General features: G+C 41.2%; 1 protein-coding gene across 2 annotated transcripts in view; it reads right to left on the reverse strand.

Annotated features, from left to right (window-relative positions):
• The window catches only part of aopep (aminopeptidase O (putative)), an 88118-nt gene extending 72203 nt beyond the window's left edge, over positions 1-15915 (reverse strand). The window contains exons 1-6 of one of the 2 annotated variants that reach the window (XM_034692635.1): positions 15843-15915; positions 12846-13652; positions 12332-12501; positions 10181-10436; positions 9154-9316; positions 8554-8675 (exon numbers count right to left, since the gene is read on the reverse strand). In XM_034692635.1, the coding sequence (XP_034548526.1) occupies positions 8554-8675; positions 9154-9316; positions 10181-10436; positions 12332-12501; positions 12846-13621 (1487 nt within the window). In that variant the 5' untranslated portion in view covers positions 13622-13652; positions 15843-15915. Of the gene's footprint in view, positions 1-8553; positions 8676-9153; positions 9317-10180; positions 10437-12331; positions 12502-12845; positions 13653-15688 lie in introns of both variants that reach the window. The other variant, XM_034692634.1, reaches the window with a different exon arrangement.
• Positions 15916-16291: the final 376 nt, after the last annotated feature.

Genomic DNA, 16291 nt, shown 5'->3' on the forward strand with positions numbered 1-16291 from the left:
GGATGCACACCGAGAGCTGCAACAGCGTCCCCTACACCATACGATGGACCCATCCATCACCTGAGGGAATGGGTCCTGTGGACTCATCCATTAGTTAGTAGAATGGGTGTGCAGTGACAGGCCTGTCTTGCCAAAGCCTCTAATCCAGAGTTATGGTACAGTGTGTCTGTGTTACTGTTAAATGTACTTCTATATGCCAGCTGTTGCCAGCAGGTTCACATCTGAGGGCGGTTCATAGCAAAGCACCATAACTCTCAACAACCACCGAAAACAATGGCAGCTTATAAGACACCTGGGGATAAAACAGAACACATTACTGCGGTCATAATTTTGAGGATTGCTGCACATAAATCCAAGCAATCATTCATAGATATCAAATAGGGATTCACAATACTGGGGAAAACTGATATTGCAATACTTATCCTCTCTGTGAAGTACACAGCAACATGAAAAATACAATAACTTATACCAGGCGAATGCAGTGTGTTTTTATGCACTTATAAGCAATTAAAAAATTAATAATACAATTATACTTTTTATTATTTGGATCTTTAAGCCAATTTGTGGTTTCAAATCATACCACCCTCTTACTTTAACTTGCATAGAAAAGTAGAGCCAACAGGAGGGAAAAGTACAGATGGAGAGACATGTTTCTTCATGAACTTTACAAATTCATGTAATTGACTTACATGTCATCGATAATGTCTAACAATGTTTAAAGTTATGTTTAATTTGCGTCACCAGCCCTGTGATGGTAACTTAAAGGAAAGCTCACCGTCTTCTTCTGCATGTGATATTCACAAAACTACACTGTGCATGCGCTACAGGTGTAGACACTAAAAGTAAACACACTGCAGTTCAGATAGCAGTATTGCCTGCAAGTTTACCTTTTACAGTCATGTGAAACACAGATGCATGCTCAGTGGTCAGGTCTTTGTGTTCGTGTGAGGGGTTGCACTAAAGTGATATCAGACAGACTTTTATTGTAGGTTATTTCTGAAAAACAAGATACTGGTGACAGCATGATGTTTCAGGTCATATGTCTGACATTGCATGTCTTTGCAATGCAACTATTGCACATGAGCAAATCACAGTTACAATTGTCAAATGATATATTGTTCAGGCCTGATATCTAACTGAAAAAAACAGACTGTCTTTATCTCCAGTATTTACAACTTTGTTTCATCCTCTGACTTTGTTTTAAACATATTACAAAAACTGAGCATAATATTAGTTCAGCCAGGCCACGAAGTCAAGCTCAGCCCACAGTACATCAGCTGATCTTTACTCCAGCCCCTATCATCTGACAGCTCAGCCGATTACCTTGAATGCATCCAATTGGCAAATGTCAAAATGGACGTTCTATTTAAACTCCTTTGGTCTGCCTACTCTTGCAGCTTCCCCTGCAAACCGCTTTGCAACCCACCTCCACCCCAGTTCCTCCTTTTTATGCTGTGTCTGATTTTACCATTGCCATATATATTGTCACTGATGCCTGCTCTGTTCTGTACCCCAGGAGTGTTTGCTGGTGCTCTCCTTACCCTGCTTTTCAGGTATACACATGAAAAGCAGGGGAGGTCTCAGGCTTTGGTATTCCACATACCCACACGGAATGGCAGGGGGTTCTCAGAACAGAGCCATACCACCAAACATAACTTATTGCATGCAAATAATAACTATGTTTGACTAAAGTGGTTCTGACTGAAATGTGCTGGTATGGTTGAAACATGTGTATGACACTGATGAAACCACATTCAGAAGATATATCTACAAGGTGAGATATTTTATAAAATCATTAGAAACGTGCTCAAATTAGTATAGAACAAATAAATATTTTTGTTATCATGGAAAAGTCTCTTTTATTAATGGCACAGATATATTCATAAAACTAGTGTTTCTACTTCTCAAGATATCCCTGACCTTCAAGAGACACTGAGCATTGGATGTTTTATATGATGCATATTTGTTTTATTAAATCACATTGAAAACCGATTCACGTCTCCTGTCTGGTAGTTAATGAGTTAAAAATGTCTCCCTTAGCTGTGAGAAGGGACTGTAGGAGTGCAGGTAAACCTATACTGCAGATAGAGAAAGGGAAGTTGAGAGGCCCCAGATAACCAGCGAGGAATGTTTCTGCAATAACAAAACACTTGCTTAACTGGACCCTGTTATCTTCATTAAGAGCACAGAGAAAGGTCTGACAAGAAAGAAACAAGGAGGCAGCAGAGATGAATAGTAGTGGCAAACATTTTTGGGGCCTAGAGCTGTCCCGTGTGTGTTCAGCAGGACGTGAACAGGGTGAACAAGAGAAGCTGCAGAGAAAGAGTAATAAAGCTCACCTAAAAAATCTTAACAACTTGCAATCCTTTAAAAGTGTGCACAGGACCCTCCCTCTCCCTGTGTCCAGGTGCAGGCATGCAGAGCTGCCTTTTCAACTTGCCAGGCTCTCTTTTGTGTGGCCACAGAAGAAAAGGAGATCGACTCAAGGTGGGAAGAAAGAAACACCTCATCCTTGACTATTTGATTAACAGCTGTCTCCTGTGCCAAAAAATACGACCCCCCACATCACACCCGCCCCGCCATGAACCCCTCAATTGCCTCCTGAAAGGGCAGGTCTGTGTCGCACACTTCTAGGGTTACTGCACAGATCAAACCGGAGAGGAGAGCAGAAAGGCAAGAAATCCACCGAGACGTCAGAAGGACGAGGGGAGGACAAGCTGTGGGAGGACTGGGGAAGAAGTAGAGGCAAGGAGGAACAGAGAAGAAAAAGGGCGATACAGGTCAGTAAAGAGGCAGGAGGTGCAATTCAGTAAGGGTGCAAAGTGATGAGGATTCATGGCCAATGAGGCAAAGAAGAGAGAGAGTCATTTCCAAACTGGGGGAGGTTAAGAGTCAAATATAATCTTTGAAATTTGCATTATGTGGTCTTTTATTATATTTCATTAAGCAAAAAAAAGACATTATTTCTAACAACTTTTTATTTATGGAAATTGAAGATTGTTGTATTCTTGACAGCAGAAAGCATCAGTTTCTACTTCTTTTTGAACACGAATAATATCAAGCAATTTCTACAAGAGCAAAATAGATGAAAACAAATGTTGCTGTAAAAACAACAACTGTAAGATCACATTTAAGATGAGTGTTATTTTCTGAGAAAGTGTCAACATTCATGTGAAAAATCTGTGTTGATAGTTTGAAAAATGCAACACTGTTGGCCTGGACCTATAAAAGATGAAAAAGAGCTCAGGTGGTATTCCAAAGCGCTCCAGGGCAGCAGGGGATTATCCTGCGGGGTACTAACTCCCCCTGGCACTCCAGCTCCGACTTCCTCCCAACAGGGACCTATGACTGGTGTAACTTCCTGCTAGCCCATAAACAAACAATGCAGTCAACTGAAGTCAGGCCGAAAATCCTCCAGTGCCACTTAGAGAGGTCAAGAGGTATACACCAGTCATAATTTTGACATAGTGCCTGTGACAGTTATATGGCTGCCTAGTTTAGCTGCACTGGAAAAGGAACAAGCAGTTTTACTACTTGATCCTTTTTCTTTGTATTTCTTCAGGCGGTCACATCACCCCACGTGAAGTGAGGTCTGCGAAGGGGGAAAAAAAACTATGCAGGCGATAAGCATGTTTTCTAGAAGTGTGTATGAGCCATGTGTTTGTGTTCTTCTGCTTAGGAAAACAGCAAGAAAGCTGGTTACAAAAAGGAAATGAGAGCTGAGAGACTGATATGTTTAAATATGTTTTTGTTTGTGTGTGTGTGTGTGTGTTTGGGGGGTTGTTATCAGAGCCCGCCATCAAGTAGTGTAGAGTGGCCCTCCTTTCCCCTGCTCCAAAAAACTCCCTCCAGCAACAGCAGAAAACAAACTACTGCCTTTGATCTGGATGAACTAAAGCTATAATTTGGGATAATCCCAATGTCAAGAACATGTTACTACAACTCTAAAAAATGTTTTAATTTCACCACGATACAAAGAGGCAGACACCTGACAATGGCACATGATCCAAGTAGCATTCCTCTGACGTCATTATTGCACACAAAATACACATCCTTACCCTATTACTTACACTATTATTTGAACAATGGTCACATTCATATTAGCACAAGCAGGAATATGCCTGTCTACAGTGAAGCAAAAACAAAACCCACAGCCCCCACATTATGAGAAAAGACCCGTTTCAACTCTTGTGTCACTTTAAAAAAAATAAAAAAAATACAGGGAAAGTACCACTCTCTCCGGAGCATCAGACATGTCTTCATTTGGGCACGCTGCAAACAACAATGATCTCTGATTAGCACTTCAAGTCCAGCCGGTACTTTTTGGACACACAGACCTCAGCTTGAAAGAGGGGGAGGAAACGCCGTGCCCTTCCTGTCACTCCCTGACGGAACCCAATGACGTGGTTGCGATGTGATGAGATTACATATCCAAATGAAAATAAAGGATTACAAAAAAATGGTATGAGCTAAGGCATGTTCAAATAAAGGTGCAATTGTTTGAGCAAAGGCAAGCACAAACAAATTACTGAAGCTTTGGGATGGTTTCCCATGTGTCCTTAAATTACTCTGGACAATGAACTTTTATACCAACTTTAACAGTAACTTAGAGGGATTCCACATCTGTGCTCACTGATAGCATTTTATAAACATTGATTGTTTCCTTCTGTCCTGTACCCCTTTATCAATATTTAACCACACTGTATTTTTCTTCCTGTCAGCTAACCGGCTCCTGGATGTCTTATAAGTTTTACTAATAGCCTGGATACACAGCAGTGCTTCTATACTTCACTCCCTAAGCCTGCTTTGTGTAAGAAAATTAACGAAAAATGACAGTATGAAAGTCTACAGAAGGACAAAAAAAGAAGATGTATTGTTTGGTTTATAAAATCTGTTGATAACTTGCATCGTCAAACTCGGACATAAGGATTATGTTAAAACATGACGGATTGACGTTGTTATTGTAAAACAAACTAAAATTGATTATGTGGAAATCCTATAAACTGCTGACTGGCTTCATCGCCCAGAATCTGTGTGTGTGAGTCAGAAAGTGCACTGTGAGTGCACAGTGTAGGCGGTGCAGCCCTTGAATACAGACCTGCCCTTACTTGACTCCTTAATCTTCAGTTTCCTGCCCTCCCTCCTCGTATCTCAGTATAAAAACTTCACGCCACCGTGAATCCTCCCCTGTTTTCGCCTCCTCCCTCCCTCCTCTGTATCACACTACAACAGCTTCCTGCCTCCTTGCCACAGCTCCCCCTCCACTCCTGCTGTTTCCACTAGGGCACTGCTCAAAAAACTGTGCTTGGCCTGGGTCCCAAGCAATGGGGCCCACATACCTCCCAATCTCTAGATTAAATAGCGCCAGTCTCTGAAGTCCTTCCAGGGGCTAATGGCTTTTGTTGCTGGGAATAATCCACACATCCTCTCCCACATCCTTGGGGTCTACTGGCCTGTCGTGAACCCAGCCTTTACCCTCTCTGTCTCCCTCTCATCTCCATCTAAATCTACGCTTCCATTTTGGATGACCTCCCCGCCTTCCCATGGCACAAACCCTGTGGTTTAGAGCCTAGGCATGCAGGACCAAAACCACCCGCACTGAGGGGAGGATGCAGAGGGCTGACATTGGGTTGAATCCCATGCAGAGTTTAATAGGCAGTTGGTGCAGGTGATGTCTGAAGCTTAATGAAGGCCTTAAATCTCTTCTCTGTCATCTGCAGCTAACTGGAGTCAAAGCAGACGAAGCAGGAGGGATAAGTGCCCGGGAGCTATCCTCATAAGGGGAAAGAAAACATCCGTCAGACATCAGCCGCAGCAGAACAGCCTCTGTGTTTGCACTTGATGTTCGTTCAAAATAAATACAGCAGGGAGACAGATTTTCACAAGATGAGGGAAAGAGATCAAAGGAGCACTCTATTTTGGGTGTTGCAGTCAAAATAAGTATGCAGAGTTGTGAACTAAATCCAGACTGCCACCCTCTTGTCGCTCTCTGTCCTTCAAAGTATCTGCGATGGAGACCACTCTTGGCTATAACGTCAGATATTCACACTGAATACATATTCAGGTCTGAGCTCATATCCTGTCTGGGGCACTTTTCTCCAGGGAGGCCGCCGGAGAGAAAAAAGGCAGAGTAAGAGAAAGAGAGACTGTGGTTGCAGACCGCAGACACTGGGACAGCGTTCACGGACCACCCTAATCAGTTTACTTTATCAACACAATTTTAAAAAAGGTCATTGATGGTCTTCATTTTTTGTCATTTTAACTGCATTGAAAAGGCTCCTGGCTGACTTTCAGTAATCTCTGCAGAAATGCAATATGATAGCTTAAAGGACTTCATTGTAGACAAAATACAAAACTTGATTTCCAGAGAAGCTAGCACCATTGTAGAATGCTTGAGGACAGACTGAAGAGTGATTGACCGCACAGACAAGTGAAGAGGACAGAGAGGGAAGGCAAAAACAGGGGGCTTGAGGATTTAGGTGTATTATGAGGGCAAGGAAAGAGAGTCAGCAGATAAAAGAGAAAAATACAAAATAGAGAAGAAGTTACAGAAGCAGGACACTACTTTTAGGATAGTAGAGGAGCAGAAAATTGTTACAAAAAAGGGGATACACGTGGAGAGGAGGGGACATGGTGAGTCATGGAGAGAAAAAAGACACACACAGAGGAGCATTATCTATAGAGCGTAGGACAGGGAATCTGTCAACCTGTGGATTTTTCGCCCACCGGTCTGCCCCCAGACCTCCACTGAAAATGCTCTAAATGTACATATATAAATACACACAGGTCTGGTATGGAGCAGAGAGCATGGAGACCACCTGAAACCTCTGTTTGTAAAATAAAAATAGAAAAGACATTACACACTACCATCGACCATCTTATTCACTGCGCCAATGAAGCTGTGACAAGGGGAGAGGTTTGCCTCTCTTAGTGTGAAGTGGGCCAGGGTTAGGGGTCTTTGTGGTGGGGAAAATTAATTAAAGGAAAGAACAAACATTGTTATGTTTAGGGAAAGGGATTTAGAAAATACAGAGAAAAAAATGTTTGACTTGTGTGACCTTTTAAAAGCAAAAAAGAAATGTCAAAAAAAGGGAGCTCATTAGGAGACGCAATGAGAAGTGCTTACAGGTAGAGATTTGTTTGGGGTGGAATAAGGGACAAAGGAGGGGGAGCATTTTGAGAAAAGGGGGAAATTGAAGTGTAGTGTTTTGAAAAATAGATGATGAAGATTTGGATTGAACAGAATAAAGAATAAGAGTAGAAGGTTAATGATGGGCCAATGAGAGGAGCCGGGGTAGTGGAAAAAGGGTTTAATGAGAGGCCTAGTGAGAGGAGGCTGAAGTTGCCTCTGTTTGCCAACTGGCTTCCATCGAGTGCTTCTTGAGTATTTAAATGTTAGTTTTAGACAAAATTCAATCGTGGCAGCATTCAGATGCACAACACGCACTTAAAGTTGAAATACGTCCTTTAACAAGCAACATGGACATGCCAGCAGTCAGAAGATGAGTCCCACAGGCCAGTGCTGAAAGCAGTAATGTTGGAGAAAAAAAGGGAGATGAAGAGTGACTGGACGGAGTTTAGAGAGAGTTATAGTGATTCTTTTATAAAAGAATTCCAAATATCTACAAAGAAGATTGAGACAGAGTGAGGCGGTTTTGAAATGTGAAGTATGTCATTAATCACGCAACACAGGAAAACAAACCAAAAGCAGCAGCATCTCTAAATGAAAAGTGCTTGCCATGGCTTTGATGTTCTGTTGTTTTTTTATTGTCTAAATATTTTCTAAATATTCCAACTCAAAGCATCTGTTGAATACAACATTTCTATTCCTAGCATTACTTGAGTAATACTTCTCTCAGAAAGTGGTGGAGACCAAAACAGAGCAAGAGAGGGGGTGTTACTGGACACAGTAAGACCATCAGGAGGCTATAGGAACAAATAAAAAAGCAGTTTTCCACTCAGATGATACCTGGGTAGGCTGTCCATGTATATTTTTGCCCATCCAAGTATAACACCAACTAATTTTACACTTTTCTTTTACCTTTTTATAAGATTAATATCCTTAATCAATAATTTAGATGGTCTCATATCACTCTTTGCCCCTCAAGTGTGATAACCTGCAGAACCTGACACATGCCCTGCAACGTGTTCAAAGAGGGAGAGTCCTACAGTATGTCCATCTTAATGCATGTAAGTGTGAATTAAATATCATGTTAAATATTAACTTTCTCTTTCACTGTGTAATAGTTATGTCCAGCTGATTGCTGCTGTTGTCATTCTGCACTACCTTAGTTCTGGGGCATTGAGAAATGATTTCAAGATGTGAGATGTTGTATTTGGTCATTTTAGTAAACGTGCTGTTGATAAAATTCCATCACAGGAACAGTGTCTTTCTGTGGAAAACACTGAAAAGAATTCCAATGTTGCTTTTCATGTGCTTTATGTTTAAAAAGGCATCTGTTTATCATCAGTCCTTCCTACCCTATAGCTTTTCCAGCATTTAGCTCAAATGAACATCTCCCTCAGTTTGACCCAAGACCTAGTTGTGCTTACCTGGCCATGCCCAGACTAGAGAACCCTGCAGGGACAATAAGAACATCAAGGCGAGGAAAAGGGTGGACCCCGAGAACCGCGTAAGCTGCAGCCAAACATTGAGGCAACAGCTTGAGGACCATCTGCAAAAGAAAGCACAATGACTTACTTTAAACCTGAATTAGATGTTTGTTGATTGATACACATGGATAGATAGTTGACTTTGGTTTAAGGGTGCATGTATTTGGTCTTTAGCATAGTTCTCAATCTTTGTAATGGTTTTATGTGCTCCAATCAGTAGATTGTATTTAATCTACAAGTATTTAATCAAAGACAATGTACTGTTCTTTCATAAAAATGATTCACCACTCTCAAGAAGACTCATCAGGTCAGACTGATATATTTATGACGTAATTTAGTTTAAACATTCCACTTGTAGAATATAAAATTTGTGTAAAAGGCCCTCATGGGTGAACAGTGTAATACTTTAAGCACTCTACTGAACGTTAGCAGTAATAAGAGCTGGCACAGTGACACAAACACTGAGTGATGCTCTCTGTCTCCTCTGATCATTTAAATATTATTAGCTCATGTCTCAGAGGCTCTTTGTCAGATCTCCACCTGGGCATTGTGCAGCAAGCAGACGGGGCCAAACACACGGTGTGGGATCACCCACTGGGACCTCGCCAACTGCTCAGTAAATCGGCAAGGGTAGTCACCATGGGAACAAGAGATGCCGTCATCTGCAATGCCTGAACAATCCAATTCAGAGACCCCCTCATCCCTAAGGGAAGAGTAACAGAATGCAGAGTCTGAGCGGGGGGTTGGATCTTTGCTGTTACAGATTAAAACAGGGGGGAAAAAAGTTGAATCCAGGGTTAATAAAGACAGCTTAATGGCATTTCATACCAAGAGAATAAACAGTGTAAGAGTAAGAGACCCAAATGTGGTACAATAAGATCTGTCTGTCCTAGGCATGGAAATTAAAGCAGTGGAAATATGGAATATATACGTCACAAAAGCAAACCACAGTGATCCCAAAAATATCTAGGTGCCGACATGCAATCCCATTTGCTCTAAATCCAAAATCCATCGCTAACTCCATCCTCAGCATCAGAACTGTTCCAAAGGTTTCGAGCCACTTCCAAGTTTCCTTCCAGCCATTCACTGAAAATAAAGGCCTTCCTTGTAGCAGGAGATTCCTGGGGCCAGTGGCGGGCTACAGCTGGAGGAAAACCATGAGGGGAGGAGGAGGATTACTGGAAACCACTGGCAGACCTGCCAACCTGCTGGCCACTGAGGAGGGAGACCCCAGCCCAAACCTGCCCTCTCTAAAGACTCAACCTTCTCTCCATATCCTGTACCTCTTTAAAATATATGTCCACTTTACTTATTTTGCTCTCCAAAGATAATTTCTGCTGGGCATTGAACCCTGTGTGCTACGGTGCAAGCTTTAATGTACTTGTCATAAAAGGTAGATTGAGATCTGCACTCTATCCATCACCCTAACTTCACCTGCTTCATTTTTGGTATGACGAAAGGAAAGTTTTACCATGGAACGTCTAAAGGCCAGACTTGGGTTAACAACAGTCTGGAGGAGGAGAAGGACTTACAAGAAGAAAAGAATATAGGAAAAATAATATAATACCTGCCAGTCTGGAGTTGAGGGCCCTTTACTACTCCACTGGTGGAGCTTCCAAGTCCAGACAAACACTCAGCTTCAGTCCAGCCCCCATCTTGAGCCTTGGTTTTGGCTGCCTTGCTGCAACCAGCCCTGTCCATCACCCCACTTTCCATAGATGGGGAAGAAATATCTGCCTTGACTTGGCACCAGTGGCCCACAGCCAAAGTGAATGTGGAGGCAGGCATGGGCATAGTGACGTAGTAATTCCAGATTGAGAAACCTGCAAAGAGTAATGAGAGGGGAGAAGAGAAAGGATGAAAATGTCAAAAGTAGGGAACAAGAAAAGAGTCCAGATAACAATCAGAAAGTATGGAGGAAGAACGGAAGGAATTATTTGGACTGCAGTGCCATTTAGCTTTATTCTTCATTCTAACACTCTAACATAGTGATCCCCCAAACGTTTTCTGCAGGGCCTCCCTTAGTAGATGAAAATATTTTCAAGCCCTTCTCTACCCTCACCTTACACACTGACATTTAAACAAACACCTATATATTCTTAAACACACTATCAGACACTCCCTTTGCCAACAAATGTCTGTATGTTTAGAGTCTATTTGAAGAATTGTCTGGAAAAAAAAAACATTGCTGCAAAGTCAGAGTCATCAAACTAAAAAATCATTATCGGCAGTGAAGCCAATGCCATAATATCTTCATTTAGTAGTTGGGATGCTTGCTTTAGAGCATTGTCATCTCATTGTCATCTATACTGGGCATGTTTTACAAGCAGGAACTCTGTGCATTTATGGAGCGCCGCCTGCAAGCTAGTTCAGGCAGACAACTCGAGCTGCGCTCATTCATACTGACACGTCATCATCCTCCCTATTAGTTGATCTCAACATCCTCTCATTTGGCGGTCTATTTAAGCTGCAAGTCTCCCTTCCTCTGCCTCTGCTTTGCAAGTGCTCCTGCTGTCCTGCTCAGTGCTGTGTGCAAACTTCATACCCACCTCCTCCCCAGCATCCACCTGTGGGCTCCGAGGGGGGTTAATGGGGGATTAATGAAGTTCCGAGCCCATACGCCAAACACAATACTATATGCTGCAATAAAATGTATCTTAAGTAAATGTGAGTTGTCTGAGTGAACTGTTAATTAGCCTAGCCACACCCACCTATCTTAACTCCATGCCTCCCCTTAAGGGTCGTATGCCCATTAAGGGAATCACTTTTCTATCAAATCAGTGATGAGCAACAAATTCCTCTTCTGTGACATAGAGGTTAACAGATGGGTAATAGAAACAGCAAACATCTTTAATGTTATTATAAAATAATCATATCTCGCAGACCTTTTAATTCTTTCTGACTTGTCCGATTGACACAAATGCCAATAAACAAACAGCAACACCTAAGTGACAACATTTGAAAACTTAGATTTTAGACACCTGGAAACAGGATGGAGAATACGTGCTTGAAAAAAAAAACTGTCTTTTTTTAAATGTTTCTGCACAGATGCAAAAAAGATTCCCAAGTTAAGATCCTATTAACGCCTACAATCTTCTTACAGCAACGGCACCTAAATTGTTGCTGAATTATCATGGAATGTAAGCTGCTACGGGTGTCTTGGTCTAAACGGTATAAACAGATGTGGGTTGATATTGTCCTGAAGGATCATGGGAGTTAGTGTCCTCATTGGTAAACAACCACCACTGCAAATGAAAAGATTAAAACCAATCTAATGTGACTCACAAAAAGTATGTCCATGGATGAAGTATTGTTGTATTAAAGCTTTTTAAACACTTGGAAGTGCATTCCCTTTGTGCCATTTAATTCTAATGAAATATCAGAGTAATGTTAGCTAAAGATAACAGGCTTTTTATTCCCTTCACAGCTGTCTGACACAAGCAGGTATCTTTTGTGTCTCCTCTGATGACAAATGACCAAATGAAAGGCAGTGTTACCTTTGAGTCAAAATCCCCTTATCCAATTTTACATGTAGCTTAACTTCTGCTGTTATTCTGAAAATAAAGTCTTATTTTCTAATCAAAAGTCTTGACAGAAGACATCATATGTAGTACAGAATTAAAGCTGTGATGTTTTTTAATATTAAAATATACTGTATTCATGAAATCGACTCGACCTCTTCAGGGTTCAAGACAGAGTTTGTGAAATAGCAGCTTACGTGTGTCCTCGTCCTCAATAGGTACAGCCTGCTCCTCTCCACTCATCAAAACCACACACTCACTGGGGGCCCGTACTGTTGCCTGCCATGTTGACATGGCAACAGGCGGCTCCTGGCAGGGGAAGAGGGCTCGGTTGTTGATGGGAGAACCGGCAGTGTAAACACACACCCTGGAAGGGTAAACAATGGTAAACTATAAACAACCCTCATTTCAATGCTCAAAGGATCCACCAAATACATACAAATACACAAACACACACACAGACATAAAGCATACACACACAAAACACAGCAGAATATAATAGCCTGCAGCGTGTTTTTGTGAGCTAATGAATCAGAATTATTCTATTCTAACATGGCAGGCTCAGAATATTACACTGCAATTCAAGTGGCAGAAATCAGAGCAGATATGCTGCCAGTTGCCGGATTTATAATCTTTAAGAGGGGGTCTTATTGCGCAAAAAAATAAAAGCTTTGATTGAATGGTTTGAATTGTTCTCATCCTGAGACAAACCTGTTGTTCTGGTCTTTAGTCCACCTCACAGAGCCTCCTGTTGGCCTTGTCTCATAGCAGATCCTGAGAGCACGAGGGAACTCCTGAGGTGAAGCAACACCTTTCTTCCTCACCTGCAGACTCCATCCGTCTGTATGGAAACGCAGTGAGCCACCATCCTGAGCAGCAGGGGCTCGGCTGCACAACAAGAAGAGCTTATGTCTTTCCCTCCATTGGCTAGAGTGCATGGAGATAAGATTATAGACAAATGCTGAGTGTGGGTTCAGGGAACTGACTCCAGACTCCTCTGATGTGGCCTCTGGTAAGAGGCCAGACATGGCTGACACTGTGTTGATGTCCAACTCTTCCACCTTTGAGACATCAAGATCACAGGAGTCTAAAACCAGGGTGAAATCCCCTTCACAGTTGGTTTCCCACAGAACACTTGGGTGTTCAGCACCTGGCATCTCCTCCATCCTTGTCATTGCCCCCCCAAGTGCTTTCGTACCATCCTCCATGATATCCACATTCCTGAAACTGCCCACTTCTCCTGACTCCTGACTTCCTTCAGCATCTTTGAACCCAGCTTTTTCGTCAGCTCTAGTTCTACTGTTATCCTCAGTCTTTGAACCATCTCCAGAGCAAGGATCCAGGAACACAACAACACTGCCACTGATTACTTGCCTGTCAAAATGAACAGTCAAGTCCAGGACATAATGTCTGACAAGTATGTGGTTAGTATTGGCTCGAAGTGGAAGGTCATCTGTGTCTGGGTTTACATCCCCTTCTAGCTCCATGTCACACAAATTGCATCCAGAATAGCTTGACCTAGGAGGCAAAAAGAAAAATAAAGCTTTATTACTCAGCCTTGTTGTTTTTTGAGTACAAACTTTTAATTAAACTTATTATTATTGACCAAGTAAATGTTTATGCTATTTTCAAACACAGCTTTACTTGATATGCTATAGCTTCCTGTATGCTGAGATACTTTAGTCTGTGAATATAGCGTTCTGCCAGCACACAATGATGAAGCCAAGCCTCCCTGGGTCTGTATGCTTCACTCATATTCATACTTAAGAATCAAACTCAATCTGTTCACATTCAACAAATGTTTCACAAACAGGAAAATAGTTTCAAGATCCCATTTCTGATCTGTGTTAATAAAGCTGTGCTAGCAAAACAACTTAGCCCGATGCCAGAAACAGCTAGGTGTCTGCTATAGCCTACATTAAAGCTCTCTTGCTGTATATGAGTTTCTGCTGTCACAATCCCTCCATTTAGCCTTCTTAGGGCATGACGCAGACTTGGCAGGACCAAGGTGCAATTACCATTTACAACAGGAAATCCTTAGAGGCTATTCAGTGCAAGAGTATGTTCATAAAATCATGAACACACAAAAACAGTATATAATATCTGCAGCAACAGAAAAAGGCAGGATAGTTATAAAATATTCCATTAAAAACATCCATCTCGGACCCGTTTGACCTCTCTGGTTCATAAAATGATCTAAATAAAATGGTATAAAATTGATAATTGCACTGTCCTGTTGTGTACTGTCACTGTACTGTTCCAAATAAATGAGTACTGAATGGACGAGATGCAAAGGGACTCCTTATGTGAAGTGTCTGACAGTTCACATTTGTGAGAGTTAATGTAACAACATAAGCAGTGGTGGACAAAGTACACAGCTGCATTACTTAAGTCAAAGTATAGATCATCCAGGTCAAATATTACTCCAATACAAGTGAAAGTTGCTCCGTCAAATTATTACTTGAGTTAAAGTACTGAAGTACTTCCTTTTAAAAATACACAAGTATTCAAAGTACTTCTTATAAAATCTCAAAACTTTGTATTTTCACAATACATAAGTGCAGTCAAGAACACATAGGAGCACATTCAGTTAGATTATGTTTATTTAGAAACCATTACTTAAAATCTCAAAGAAATATACCATGGAATAAAAACAGCAACTAAGTTACTCCGAGCACAGACAACTTAGTTTGAAATGTTCATCTGGAATGAAAAAAACACACTCTCTCAGGTTGGATAGTGAATATTTGTTTGTATGTTTGGGCAGAGTGGGAAACAAGGAGAACATTTCCAACAATACGTATCATTCTTTATTTTTCATTTCAAAAAACCTCTAACACAGGCTGAAGATATGACCATGGGTGCTCAGGTGGAGAATTATAGTCATCATTACCACCTCTAAATGAACTGCCTGATCTGAGTGAAATCTGCTCTGTGTTTGCTCCACGTTCAACCGTGGAGACGCACGATATACAGGTATGACTAAACCACTGAGACAAACAGAACTACACAAACACATTTTACTGTCTTAGGCATCAGATTTCAGAAAAGAGAAGGAAATTCATGAAATGACTTCAAAGCAAAAGTAGTGAGTAGCTAGAGCATTGATAGAAATGTAAAAAGTACAATAATTCTAAATGTAGTGGAGTAAAAATAAGTACCCCCAAAAAAATAATACTCAAGTAAAGTAAAGATACTCAAAAATTTTACTTTTTACTTTGTTATTGTCCACCACTGCGTGTATCTAGGGATAAATGGTCTATCAACCATGACAGCCAAGGGATAACTTTCAACTTTGTTTTCAATTTAAGGCTACACAGTCAAAGTAGAAAAAAGTTCATTGTTTATTTCAAATAAAGTATATGAAGTTGTCAACTCTGCTATGTTAAGTACCTGCACAAACATACACATAAACTGGAAGGGTGACACAAAGCACGTCTGTCTTAAACCAGAGGACAGTTCACGAGATGTTTTTTCCGGAATCAACGCACGAGTGTAACGTGAACTCTGAGGCAAACTAATAATATGACAGGAATTGTTAAAGTCTCACGTACAATCTATCGTCCATTGTCTATCGGGTAAAAATCAACGGAAAGCAAGTCTACGGAAGTCACAAGCTTCACTGTGCAAGGAAACAGCCAAAACCATCTATCTGCAACACAGTGGGTCATGCAGCGCTTGTTTTGTTTCATGAAATCTACAGCTTACCTCTACCAGGCATGCCGAAGTCGCGGGGTGATGACGTCAGTGCGACAGTAGAACGTTGTAGTTTTCCTTCCTGCTTTTCCCGCTCGTTTTAAGACCTCACCTTCCTCTGTAGAGTATGTGTGCAGTTAATCCCAGACAAAGGAGAGAAAAACCCTGAGTAGACATTTACCTGAGACTGGTGTCATTTAACCCTCCTGTTATGTTCATTTCTCTGGAACAGCAATAATGTTCCTGGGGCATATTCAATTATTATTATATATAAGTGTCAGAACCCCAAAAATTCCAATACAATTTTTTTAAATCTATTTTTTAAATCCATCACTGACCATTTAAATCAAGATTTAGTCCATTGGTGTTCTCTAACTCTCACAGATCATGGTTCAATGAGGATAACTCACTCGTTTTACATTAAAATTAATGTTAAAACTTTCTTTACATGTACATTGGAA

The sequence above is a fragment of the Notolabrus celidotus genome, chromosome 9, assembly GCF_009762535.1.
Source record: "Notolabrus celidotus isolate fNotCel1 chromosome 9, fNotCel1.pri, whole genome shotgun sequence".
In the NCBI taxonomy this organism is placed as follows: Eukaryota; Metazoa; Chordata; class Actinopteri; order Labriformes; family Labridae; genus Notolabrus; species Notolabrus celidotus.